The following is a 14,234-nucleotide window of genomic DNA, read 5'->3' as shown; positions in this document are numbered from 1 at the left end:
GTAGCATAGTGGTTATGAATCGGGCTGCGAACCGCAGCTGCTTCACTGGAGAAAGATGGGGCTTTCTGCTTCCGTAAAGATTTACAGCCTTGGAAACCCTGTTCAGGGTCACTATGGGTCGGAACTGACTCGATGGCACTTAACAACAACAACAACAACATATGCATGCAAAAGCTGGACAGTGAATAAGAAAGACCATAGAATAATTGAGGCTTTTGAATTATGGTGTTGGAGGAGAACATTGAAAATGCCATGGGCTGCCAAAAGAACCAACAGATCTGTGTTGGAAGAAGTTCAGCCAGAGTACTCCTTGGAGGCCAGAATGGCCAAACTCCATCTCTCAGACTTTGGACATATTGTCAGGAGCAACCAGTCACTGGAAAAGGATATCATGTTTGGTAAGGTGGAGGGTCAGAGAAAGAGAGGAAGACCCCCAGAGAGATGGATTAGCAAAGTGGCCGCATCAATGGGCTCAAGCGTGGCAACAAATGTGAGGTTGGCCCAGGATCGGGCAGTGTTTCGTTCTGCTTTGCATAAGGTCGCTATGAGTCAGTACTGACTCTATGGCACCTAACAACAACAACAATCAGCATTTTTGTTCTAGGTTGATCATCCCTCTTCCCTGCAATGCTTTTCTTCCCTTGATTTCTGGTTGTCTTTTTTGCTCAGTGGCTGCTCCTTCTTATGCTCTATTTCCACATCCCCACAAATCTTAATGACTCAGAGGTTCCCAGAACTTAGTCTCTGGACATCTCTATCTACACCCGCTCACTCTGTGATGGCATCTAATCCTATTGTAATCATGATCATCCTTCTGATAACTCACAGACATAGATCTTCAGCTTAGAGGTCCCCTGAGTCATCTATCTAACTGCCTTCCTTGTGTTTCATCTTGGATGTCTAATAAAAATTTCAAACTTAACTGGTACAGTGCTCACTTCAGCAACACGTATACTAAAACTGAAACAATACAGAAAAGATTAGCAAGACTCCTGTGCAAACTGAACTAGTACAATAGTGAACTCCACATATTCTCCCTGAAGTCTGCACCTCCTGTGTCTTTCCCATCTCAATGAATGGCAACTTCATACTTCGAGTTACTAAAGCCAAAAATGCTTGGAATCATCCTTGTTTCACTTTTCTCACACTCCACAGGAGGGCAGGCCAAAAGAATCAGTTCAGCCCTCAGGGAGGTCTAGGGGTTTGGTGACAGGAAGTTCAGGGAATCTGATGGTATGGGGATTTTTAGTCCACTTTGTGAAGTAAAACGTAAGATTATCCCCTAAGAACAAAGAGGAAAGGAAATGTGAGAAAGCTAAATATTGTAACCCAATATGTCCACTGCCATTGAGTTGACTCAGACTTGTAGTGACCTGGTGTGGTGCTGTAGGATAAGCACTGGACTGTGAATCACAAGGTTGACAATTCAAAACCACCAGATGCTCCTTGGAAACCCTATACAGGGTCTCTATGATTTGGAACTGACTCAGCAGCACTTAACAACAAAACCAACATTATAAGGAGATGGTTAAGGACATCAGCTATGGAGTCAATTAACCTGTGTCCAAATAGTGGCTCTGCCATCTACCAGTTCTGTGACTTCAGGTAAGTCGTTTAACCACCTAGGCTTACTCATCTGTAAATGGAGATTGTTAAATACTCTAGAATTCCTGATACACACTTAACCTATAAAAATATGTTTGATGATGATATTCTAGAGAATAGGAGAGAAAAATGATTTATTTGGGCAGTTTCTACATGTGCATTGAGGATTGAAATAAGTCCTAGTCAAGTAGAAGGTGACTAGAATGAATAAAGGATAAATAAAAATGTTTTATTCTAATATAAATATGTTTTAATATATATGTGAATGAATAATTTTTTTCAGATGTCAAAAAGAAAGATGAAGAAACAAGAGAAGTCCAAGTGGCAAACCCACCAAATGAAGAAAAATGAAACCTACCAAAAGTGCTGAATTTACCCGTGTTGAAAGACTTCATGGTTCTGTTTGCCAGAGATGTTTGATCTGGTAGTAACTATGATAACATTGCACTCTAAAGCAACATGTGTGTATTCGAATGTTTTGTTGTGATGTTATTTAGTTGGATTGCAACGTTGATGTGCAATGTAAGCTATTAAAAGGCATACTACTCCCAAAGTGCACCCACGGAAAAGATAGAGTATGATTACTGAAATAATATCATTATCTGTAAACTCAACAAAATCTACTGCTCTATTTCAAATTTATTTAACCAGATGTATTTTTAATTCCATTTGTATGGTAATGGGTAAACCATTTCTTGGGAAATAAAAACAAACACCATTAATTTAACACTTTATATAACTTGTGATAAAATGTTTTATTTTGGGTTGTTGAGAAGGAATGCAAGAGTCAAGAATTACATGGATAGAATATATGTGGATTTGTGTTTTTAACCAAAAATGTACCAGATTTTTTCCCTCCAAATCCTAAGAAAATTTGGAAAAGTTATGAACATAGGCTTTATTGTCTGATATCTTTTGCTTCTAGTCTGTCTATATACTGTGATTTTTTTTCATGTGGACCCTTAAAATGTAACATTTGTGACAAGCTGTTTATATAAAACATGCCTATTAAATGAATTTCACTATCTTCCTTAATTTTGGCATATATGTGTGTGTTTTACTGTAATTATGAGTGATACAAAATACTTTATACTGTCTTTTCTTAATTTTTGAATATTTACTTACATATGACTTTTTCCTAAAATGACTTTCTCAGGAATGCAGACCTTAATTTTTATGTCATTCCTAGTGTAACTAATATTGCACAGAACACTGAAGTATTTAGTAAGGGTTGTAAATAGAAATGGCAAAATGCTTCCTTTAAAAATATATATTTAAGTATATAAAAGGAACAAAACCAAAGCATTAGTAAATGATTATTTGTTTGATATTTTAGGAAAAAATAGAATTCTAAATTTTAAAAATGAGTGAAATTATATTCATTTTCAGATCTACATAGTTGTATTTTGGATTCCTGGTGTGGCACTGTAGGATAAAGCACAGGGTCTCTATGAGTCTGAATCAACTCAGCAGCGCTTGAAAACAACAACTTAGTTCTATTTTATCTGATGGTTGATTTAAGCCATGGTTATACACAGTAATCAAAAAATTCTTCTTCTTTTAAAAGAACTTTATCACTTACACAACTCCCCTTCATCTTATATCCTAAAGGATTGTTTTGTTGTTAAGTGCCGTTGAGTTGGTTCCAACCCATAGCAACCCGGTATAGCGCCAGGTGGAAAATGGCAACACATTGTAAAGGAGGAAGTTGGCAGCCTTGTCAGTATCAACCACTTCCTTTCTTACACTGATGTACAACAAAGGAGTGGGTTTCAAAGAATCTGATTGCTTTACTTTTCCAAATATGCAATTTTAAATAAGCTAACATAATCTCTTATTAACATTCAATGTCATATCACATAAGTTCTGGTGTGGCACTGAAGGATAATGCATTGGATTGCAAAGTCAGTTTGAACTGCAAGGCCGGCAGTTCAAGCTCACTATCTGCTCTTCGGAAACCCTATGCAGGGTTGTTATGAGCGGAACCCACTAGATGGCACTTAACAACAACTGCAACAATCATATCATTGCTAAAACCCACTAGCCATTGAGTGGCTTCTTACTCACAACCACTCTATAGGACAGACTAAAAATGCTTCATAGTTTCTGAGACAGTAAGTCTCATCTTCTAATGCAGAGTGGCTGATGAGTTTGAACCACCAGTCTTTCAGTTAGCTGCTCAATGCTTACTATGCCACCATGGCTCCTTAGAATACATTATGCTGTTAAGTGCTGTCGAGTATGTTCCAATCCATAGCTACCCTGTATAGGGTTTCCAAGGAGCAGCTGCTGAGTTTGAACTGCTGACCTTGTCAAACCGACCTTGCAGTCCAGCACATTAATCCACAGCACCACACCAGGACTCCTAAATACTTTATAATCATTAATATTGGATTTCTGAACGTTATTTAATTACATGAGCTCATATATTCAGCAGTAAGAGATGTTAGAATAGATCAATGATTTTCAGCAGAGGGTAATTTTGTCTTCTCATTCATTGGCGGACATTTGGCAACATCTTGAGTCATTTTGGGCTGTCACCACTGGGGGATAGGGAAATGAGTGAGGGAAGGTGCTACCAGCAATAGTGGCAGAGCACTGGTATGCTGTTAAACAGCAGAATACCCTTCAATACAGTACGATGCAGCCCCCACACCAAAGAATTATCCAGTTCCAAATATTGATAGAGCTGAGGCTGGCAAAACCTGGAGTTACATTAGGCTATTAAAGCATGTAAATTTTGAATTGAGATTACCTCAATTTGAATTCCATCTCTGCTACTCATTAGCATTTTGATCTTGGACAATTTACAATCATGCCTTTAATCCTCAGTATTATCCTTGATGAATTATAACTAATAGTACATGCTTTATTGGGTGACTAGAAGCACCCAAGAATTCTGGTGTGACACTGTAGGGTAAGCATTTTCTTTTAAGGTTTTATTGTGAATGGAGTGATAGTTTACATGTGAGAACATTAGCTTTACACTCATCCTATCGTATTTACTTTCATTGCAATGGTTACAATATCCTCCATGCATTATCATTCAACAGTATTTGCTTCTGTTCCCTTTGTTGTTGTTTTTTTTTTTAATGTACACCAAAACACTCAGAAATATACAATTATTCAAACACCCAAAGGGCATACCCTGAAAGCCTGCCCCCCTGGCTGCCAGCACACACCCTTTCCCTCCATGAGTCTAGAGTCCCCAGCTGCTCCCATCTCTCCACATCATCACCTCTGCCTCCATCTCTGGTGTTATTGCTTCTCTGAATAGGATTGTAGGATAAGCATTTGAGTACTAACCATAAAGTCAGTGATTCAAATCCACCAACCACTTCTTAGAAACCCTATACAGGGTTGTTATGAGTGAGAACCGACTTGGTGGCATTTAACAACAACAATAAGAAGCACCCAAGACACAGTTGTTAGACCAGAACAAGAGACTGCTGCGTGATTTAAAATCGGGCAAGGTGTGTACCAGGGTTTTATCCTTTTACCATACCTAGTCTATCTGTATGAGGAGCAAATAATCCAGAAATTGTATTACATGAAGAAGAACCTGGAATCAGAATTGGAGGAAGACATAACAATCTGTGAATGTAAATAATGTAAATGACACAACCTTGCTTGTTGGAAGAAGACTTAAAATACTGATAAAGATCCAAGACTGCAGCTTTCAGTATGCATTGCACCTTAATGTAAAGAAAACAAAAATCTTCACCATTGGAGCAATAAATAACCTCATGACAAACGGAGAAACATTGACGTTGATAAAGACTTCATTTTGCTTGGAACCTCAATCAATTTTATGGAAGCAGCTGTCAATAAATCAAAAGACATATTTGTGGTATCTTGAATTTACTTGATATTGCTTTTCTATCCATGTTGTTGTTGTTAAGTGCTGTTGAGTTGGTTCTGACACAAACTGACCCTGTTTAGGGTTTCCAAGGAGCAGCTGGTGAGTTATAACTGCTGACCTTGTGGCTCAAACTGACCTTGAGGTCCAGTTCTTATCTTACAGTGCCACACTAAGAATATTTTTGTATCCATAGTCTCTTTAATTCCCACTAAGTGATTGAGTTGTTGTTGTTAGGTGCCATCAAATCAGTACTGACTCATACCGACTTATGCACAGCAGAACGAAGCACTGCCCGATCCTGGTCCAATCTCACTACTGTTGCCACGCTTGAGTCCATCAATGCTGCCACTTGGCCAATCCGTCTCGTTGGGGGTCTTCCTCTTTTTCTCTGACCCTCCACCTTACCAAACATGTTATCCTTCTTCAGTGACTTGTCTCTCCTGACAATATGTCTGAGGTATGGGAGATAAAGTTTGGCCATCTTGGCCTCCAAGAAGCACTCTGGCGGCACTTCTTCCAACACAGATCTGTTGGTTCGATGGGCAGCCCATGGCACTTTCAATATTCTCCTCCAACACCATAACTCAAAAGCATCAATTCTACTATGGTCTTCCTTATTCACTGTCCAGCTTTTGCATGCATATGAGGTTATTGAAAACACCATGGCTTGGGTCAGGCACACCTTAGTCCTCAAACTGACATCTTTCTTTGCTCTTGCACACTTTAAAAAGGTCTTGTGCAGCAGATTTGCCTAATGCAATACGTCATTTGATTTCTTGACTGCTTCCATAAGTGTTGATAGCTGATCCAAGAAGAATGAAGTCCTTGACAACTTCAATCTTTTCTCCATTGATAAGAATGTTGTTTATTGGTCCAGTGGTGAGGATTTTTGTTTTCTTGACATTGAGATGTAATCCATACCAAAGGCTGTGTTCTTTGATCTTCATCAGTAAATGTTTTAAGTCCTCTTCACTTTCAGTAAGCAAGGGTGTATCATCTGCATATCGCAGGTTGTTAATGAGTCTTCTTCCAATCCTGATGCCACGTTTTTCTTCATATAACCCAGCTTCTCGTATTATTTGCTCAGCATACAGGTTGAATAAGTATGGTGAAAGAATACAACCTTGTCGCACACTTGTGTAGAGTTTCCAAGAAGTCATTGAGTGGGACCATACAAATAAGTGTACAAGACTCTAAGCCTGGGATTGGTTAGTTTTACCATCCTGATAGGTTTAGAAGGAGCCATCTCTGAAGCAGGAGTGGATGATCCCAGGGCCATCAAGAAGGAAGAGCATGAGTGGAGGTAAGATCCCTATCTAGAAGGAGTTGATGACAGAGTTGGTGGCATGGAGAGACAGAGCAGCTTTGGTCTGTAAGCCCATGGACTGAATAAAGCTGAGTGCCTACAGGCAGAAAACCAACTTGCAGAATGTGCCCTTTGGGCACTCACAGACTGGCTAAAAGAGCTTGGTAAGTTTTGATGGAGGAGGGCTGAGGCCAAGAGGCCACATGGCTGAGAAGCTGAAGACAAAAGTGAGGCATGTCTGCAGTATGCAGAGAAGAGGAATTCCTGAGCAGAGAACTGCATCCTCACTTAGATTAGATTCTGAATTGTTACCTGTTCACTTCCCTAGTAAGCCCATAATTGTGAGTATTGTTGTGGCCATTGGAAGGGATTGTCGAGCCCAGATGTGAAGCGGAGTTCTGTGGGAAGGATGGTTGATGCCAGAATGTGGGTAAAGAAGGTTAGCAGGTAGAGGCAGGAATTGTCTTTGGGCTGATAGTTTGATTCCCCCCTCACCCCAACAGAAATCAGAATACATGGTCCTCACGTGGTTTTTGCAATATTGCATTAGGCAAATCTGCTGCACAAGACCTTTTAAGAGTATTCCAGAGCACAAATATCACTTTGAGGACTAACGTACACTGACCAAAGCCAAGGTATGTGCCTTATATGCATGTGAAAATTGGACAGTGAATAAAGACCTTAGAAGAATTCAACTCCATTTGAATTATGATGTTGGTGAAGAATACTAAAAGTACCATGGACTGCCAGAAGAACAAGCAAGTCTGTCTTCAAAGAAGCACAGTCAGAATGCTCCTTCCAGGCAAGGATGGTGAAACTTTGTCTCTCGTTTTTTGAACATGTTTTCAGGATAGATCAGTCCCTGGAGAAACACATCATGCTTGGTAAAGTGCAGGTTTAGCACAAAAGAGGAAGCCTCCCCCACCCCCACCACCCCCAGCCAAATAGATAGACACAGTGGCCGCAACAATAGGCTCCAACATAACAACCATTGTGAGGATGGTGCCGGGCAGTGCACTGATTTGTTCTGCTGTGCACAGGTTGCTATGAGTTTTAACCAACTGTATGGCACCTGTCAACAACAAAGAAGCAGTAATTGAGATAGTATATGCAAAATATTTGACATAATGGCTCACAAAGAAAAGTTTTAAAATAAATTCTAGCCATCATCATCGTCTTTTTCATTCTAGACATTCTTGCACCATTCTACTCTTTGGTAAAAGTAGAAGAGAGTATGGTGGAAATTGACAATATAGCAATACATGAAAACAAATTAATTCCAATTTAGTCATACTAACAAACATCTAACAGGTGATACATACTGCACTTTCACAACAAGTCAACTCACTAGTATTTTTATAACAGTTACTGCAACAAAATTTAGTCACTATTTAATAGAGGAACTTGTTCCCTAAAAATATTGCATAAAAAACTAACACTGATCTAGAGCCATGGAGTGAAGTGATAGTGTTTTCTCATTTGTTGTTGTTGTGACGTGCCGGCAAGTCAGTTCTGACCCATAGCGACCCTGTATAGGGTTTGGGAGACCAGAAAGGAGGCCATGTCTCTCCTCATTTTTACTAGTAATGACATATGTGCTGAATTATGTATATCCTAAATAAATTTTTCATCACAGTACACACACAAAATGTCCTGTTATATACATAATTTTAAATGTTTTGGATTACACATAATTCAAATTATGCAGAATATTGACTAAGAATATTAACCAACAAAAGGAGTTTTTGTTGTCCCTAAGAAGGAATCCAGAGGAGAATGAGAGGTCAGTAGTAGTTGAAAGACTGAATTGACTCCACTTCCAACGTTAAAAAAAATCAAACAATATGGGGGAACCTATGGTATTTTGTCATAATAACTAGACACTTTCAAATAAGCTACCTAGTTAGGACTCATTAAAAAAAAAAAGAATCTCCGTGCCCATTTTTAATTGTCTTTGTGTAAGTCAAGAGCTGTGACAGCTTCATCAATACTGCCAGACAACCAGAACCAAAGGGAACAATGAAACTCTGAGGCCACTGTCTGGAAACTTGACTCTACCAATGGAGGACAAAGGAGGACCAAATGAAACCTTTCCCCGTCACATGCCCAGAGATACTTAAAGGACCTCAGCTGGAAAGTTTGAGCATTCACGAGTGATCGTAGATTCATCCTGAGAGTAGAGACATCCTACTTGCAAACGAAAGTGATGAATTGAATTTTGTCACCCCACAAATATGTTGTAAATCCGAGCTTCTGTACTCGTGGAACTAATCCCACTTGAGACTATGGTTTCTGTCATGTTTTTGTTGTTAAGTGCCATCAAGTAGGTTCCAATTCAGAGTCACCCTCTATAGGGTTGCCAAGGAGCAGCTGGTGGGTTTGAGCCACCAATCTTTTGGTTAGCAATCCAGTACTTATCCTACAAGGCCACACCTCATTTGTTATGTTAATGAGGTCATAATCATTATGTTTTAAATGTTTTAAACCTAACCGCTTTTGAGACTTAAAAAGAACAGATTAGACACTGAATTGAGAAAGCACAAGTAGGATAGGGTTATACCATGTGGAAGCAGCCAAGGACCCAAGGAAAGCCTGGGGACAGAAGCTCAGAGCCAATAGAGAAGAGCGCCTTCTCATAGAACCAGTGTTCTCAATTTAGACTTCTAGCCTACTGAACTGAGAAAAAAAAAATCTGTTATTTTAATCCATTTGTGGTATTTCTGCTACACCGGCACTAAGAAACTAAGGTGTGCTGACTTCGATTTTACAGTTTGGGCAGTTAAAGTAGCTTGGACAGATGATGGTAGAGAACAGAGCAAAAGGAAGAGAGAGAAAGACACACAGAGAGTAAACAAATTGCATATGCTACTGAAGATTACTGAGCTGTTGTCCAGAGTGGAATCTGAACCAGTGAATTCAAATTGTAACTCTTTAACACTTGCTCTCATGAGCTCTCTGCTCTGCAATCTACTCAGTGTGTAAAATGTGGATTATGTGAAGATTAAATAAATGCATACTAGTAAACTTCTGAGTATGGCCAAAGCTATTACTACTTATTAACTGCCAGAGCATAGACAATGGAGAGACTTTAATTAAGGTGAATATCTAGATCTATTGACTCTTTTCACATGTTATTTGTTAAAGGAGATTTTCTTCCTATTCCTTAGATCTCTTTGTTTCTTCATTAACAGCACCTCCTTAGGTAAAAGGTCAGTTTCCCCTTTGTGCACAGAACCTCCCCACATCATCTCCAGCTGGATTTGTTGGAAAAGATTTTACCAGGTCTGGCTTGGTGTGACTATAGAGACCCAAAATGGTTGAAAACAATACAAGTTTTACTGTCCTTGGAAGACCAAGGGCTAATTATCCAGAATGGATACCTTGTTTTTCCCTTAGAGCTGTTGGTGATAACTCTCAGCACATTAGAAATCACTTGCTATTTAAAAACATAGACATGGGCTTAAATAAAGGGCTGGAGCAGGTATTGTTTCTTATTAAAATCAAGAACAGTTTTCTTATTGAGCATACATTAATATAAATTATTGCAGTCATACTGTTAATTGAATACTTTGAATACTGTTGATTGCTATAGTAGATAATTTTGTAACTTCGTAACATCAACAATCCAAAATTGGTTTGAATGTTTCCAATTTTACAGACTAAAAATATCTCCTAGGTTCAGGGAATGTCTGTGGGGATTCAGTCATACAGAGCTTTAGGATTAAGCTCTCAGAGCCAGGGTATGCACGCCATCTCTTTAATCAAAAAGCCCCTCTGCTCCAGACTCTTTCATCCACAAGCCTTATTAAATGTATCTTATTATTAAATATAACAACAACTTATTGCTACGTGTCGGCGAGTTGGTTCCTACTCAAGTGACCCTGTTTGCAGGGTTGTTTTTAACCACAAGGTCTGTGGTTCAAATTCACCAGTCCCTTCTTGGAAACCCTATGTATGGTTGCTATGAGTCAGAACTAACTCGATGGCACAAAACAACAATAATGATGTCAGGAGTGTGGTGGCTTTGTAGGGTAAATTCTGGACTATGAACCACAGGGTCGACAGTGTGAGCCCACCAGCCTCTCCCAGGTAGAAAGATAAGGGTTTCTGCTCTTTTAAAAAGATGTACAGCCTCAGAAACCCTATACAGGGTTGGTATGAGTTGGAAACGACAGCAACAACACTGATGTTGGAGGGGCATCTAATTGGTAAGAACCTCAAACTCATTGCCATAAGGTTTTCGAGACTGTAGCAGTTAGTTTTCTCCCAAGATCAGTTGATAAATTTGAACTGCCGACTTCACAGTTAGCAGTCCAGTGCTTAGGAACTTCAAGGAGTCATTCTTTTCAGAGAAACAACATTACAAATATTTAAGTCTTGTTTACACTAACCTGTACCATTGGCTTTGGAAACTTTATAAGGGCTCATAGGGGGCTTTAGACATAGAAAATCTAATGTTTCTGTGTTTTATAATATATATTTTTTTAACTTAAATCCGATTTCCATTAGAGGAGGGGATTTTATTTTTAAATCTTTTAATCTTTAAATCTTTATTGCTATTATAAAATTATGGATAACAACAACAACAAAAAGTTATGAGTCAAGAAATTTGGATTTGGTTCTAGGATTTTGGCCTAAATTGACCCTATAACCAAATAATACACACAAAAAAACAGGGTCTTCCAGTCAACTGTGACACCCAATATTTCATAGTTGAACTGCCCCCATAAGGTTCCCAAGGCTGCAAACCTTTACAGAAGTGTTGTTCTTAAGTGCCACCGAGTGGCTTTTGACTCATAGAGACCCTTTATAAGGTTTCCGAGGAGTGACTGGTGAGATTGAACTGCTGACCTTGCAGTTCAAACTGACTTTGTGGTTGAGTGCTTATCCTACAGCTTCACACCAGGAACCCTTTTATGGAAGTGCTGGGCTATTAAGTGCTGTCACATCATTTCTGGTCCATAGTGACCCTGTATAAGGTTGCCAAGGAAAAGCTGGTAGGTTTGAACCACCGACCTAGTGGTTAGCAGTCCAGTGCTGATTCTACAGCACCACACTAGAACGCCTTCTCTTGGAGAAGTTGGTGGGTTCAAAACAGACCTTTTAAAGGGTGTATAATTTTTTATCCTCTCCTGTGTTCAGTTTTATAACCACCACTTGTCTTAAATTACTTTTGTAAAAATCACTTAAAGTCAACAGTAGGTGGTGCTCTCACCACACTGCTGACTCTTGATACAAAAGTCAAATTCACTATTTACAGTTTCACCAATTGGTTCCAACTCCTAGTGACACTGTACAGGATTTATGAGGCGCAGAGGCTTGGTTTGAACCACTGATCTTGTGTTCTCCATCTAGTGTTTATCCTATTTGCCACACCAAGAGTCCCTTTTACAAATTCTAGTGTATATGCTTAAGAAACCCTGATGGTGTACTGAATTATGCTTTGGGGTGCTAACCTCAAGGTCAATAGTTTGAATCCCCAAGCTGCTCAGTGGGAGAAAGGTGAGGGTTTTTTCACTTCTGAAAAGATTTACAGGCTCAGAAACTCTATACAGACTTGCTGTAAGTTATACACAACCACTGCCATCTGTATATGTGCTGCTCAAGGGTGTTGTAAAAGCAAAATAATGAAGATCCCTGCTGCATTTAAAACATCAGTTTGCCCAAAGTCTGTTTAGAATGAAGATTTTAATAGAAAGTAGACTGAAAATTTTGTGAGGAATCTGGTATGGCGCTGGCCTGCAAGGATAAAGTGCTGGGCCATAAGGTCAGTTTGAACCACAAAGTCGGTGGTTCAAATTCACCAACCACTCCTTGGAAATCCTATGCAGGGTCTCTGTGACTTGATGATACTTAACAACAATAGCAAATGTTCATATGTACCAGAAGAGGTACTCTGATACAGCTTTAAAACGCATTTAGGACTACAAAGCCTACAATTATTCCTCCCTGAATAAAGAGTTCCTTTTCTATGTAACAGTCAAATGGATTTTTTTTTTTTTTCAAAAAAAGATAGTTGTACACAGATGTTTTATTCATTTAAATCAAATTACAGACACTTCTACAATCTTTGATTCAAAATATCCCTTTGAAGTTTGTTAAGCTAAAAGTGCTGTTTTCAATTGTGAATTTTAAGACTTTGAACAGTCCCCTAGTAATTTGGGGCCCTGATATGTATGTGAATGTGTGGCTTTAATTCTTGATTTAATTCAAAGTATCTTTTATCTCTTAACAGTTTCGCCTGCACTTAGGAGAAAGAGGTGTCTCATGAAAACAGAGTGGAGGCGCTAACTAAGTCATCCTCCCTGGTCTTCCAAGGTCAGGAAGGGAAATAGGAAAACCTTTCCCACAAATTCAGCTGGAGGCTGTATGGGAAAATTGTGTGCAAAAAGCAGACACTGGCCAACTAGCCTTGGCAAGGTCTATATTGAGGTAAGGGGTTAGAGAGCCTAAGCACGGTTTCTGGCTATCTCTGGAGTATTTTCACTGGACAAGGTGTTCCATATCTAGTGAAGGACCCAAATGAGTGGGGAGTGAAGGAATTGATAATAGTAACAACTGTGAAGGAATCTTGGTGGCACAAGGCTTTCAGCTGCTAATGGAGAGCAATGGTGTTGGTACCCAGTGGGTTCACTAGGGGTGAGCAGAGGGAGAGAAGGGAGGTTGTGGACTACACCCAGACACTGTCAGTGAGGTAACAGCAAAATGACTCTTGGGGTCATGGTGGCAGCAGAGGGCAGGCAGGTGAGCAGGGTGACTGGCCGCCAAGGCAGCGATGTCACCAGAGTTGGTGTCACCCAGTCCTTAGTGTGTAACTCCTCATTAACCCCTACCACAGCCCCTGCCACAGCTGTGCTGTGCTTGGATCCAACGTTGCCCACCATTGGATGGATAGGAGGATTACAACTTAAGGTCAGTGGGAAAGGGGAGAAACTGCAGGAAGCTGGGGGCTGAGAAGGGGGAGTAGCAGCCTTGCATGGCAGTCCTAGCTTTGCATGGGGGCTGAGTAGGGTGAGGGGGTGGGAAGGTGGCATGTAAGTGTTCTACTCAGCAGAGGGGGTTCGCCAGCTGCCCACACGGGTGTGGGTGTTTGACACCATCAGAGCACCGGGTGATACCATCCTAATCATGCTGCTGTTGGAACCCACCCAGTGGCTCCATGGGAGAAAGACCTCAAGATCTGTTCTCATAAAGGTTGTTGGTGTTGGTATTGTTACATGCTGTCGAGTCAGTTCTGACTTATAGTGACCCTGTATAGGGTTACCAAGGAGTATCTGGTGGATTTGAACTGCTGACCTGTAGGTTAATAGTCAAGTGTTTATCTTACAGTGCCACACTAGACATCCCCATCAAGGTAGTCTAGAAATTTCTACTCTGTTACTTGTGGTAGCTGTGAGTGAAAATATGGGCACCTAACAACAATGGCAATATCACTGATGAGGGTCTTAATTTAAGAACCCA

General features: G+C 39.9%; 1 protein-coding gene across 1 annotated transcript in view; it reads left to right on the top strand.

Annotated features, from left to right (window-relative positions):
* The window catches only part of PKIB (protein kinase (cAMP-dependent, catalytic) inhibitor beta), a 23,562-nt gene extending 10,518 nt beyond the window's left edge, over positions 1–13,044 (top strand). The window contains exons 2-4 of the mRNA XM_006834735.1: positions 6,698–6,770; positions 10,170–10,254; positions 13,009–13,044. Coding sequence (XP_006834798.1) covers positions 6,698–6,770; positions 10,170–10,254; positions 13,009–13,044 — 194 coding nt within the window. The remainder of the gene's footprint in view (positions 1–6,697; positions 6,771–10,169; positions 10,255–13,008) is intronic.
* Positions 13,045–14,234: the final 1,190 nt, after the last annotated feature.

The sequence above is a fragment of the Chrysochloris asiatica genome, unplaced genomic scaffold, assembly GCF_000296735.1.
Source record: "Chrysochloris asiatica unplaced genomic scaffold, ChrAsi1.0 scaffold00013, whole genome shotgun sequence".
NCBI lineage: Eukaryota > Metazoa > Chordata > Mammalia > Afrosoricida > Chrysochloridae > Chrysochloris > Chrysochloris asiatica.
This window is presented reverse-complemented; position numbering and strand designations above follow the sequence as displayed.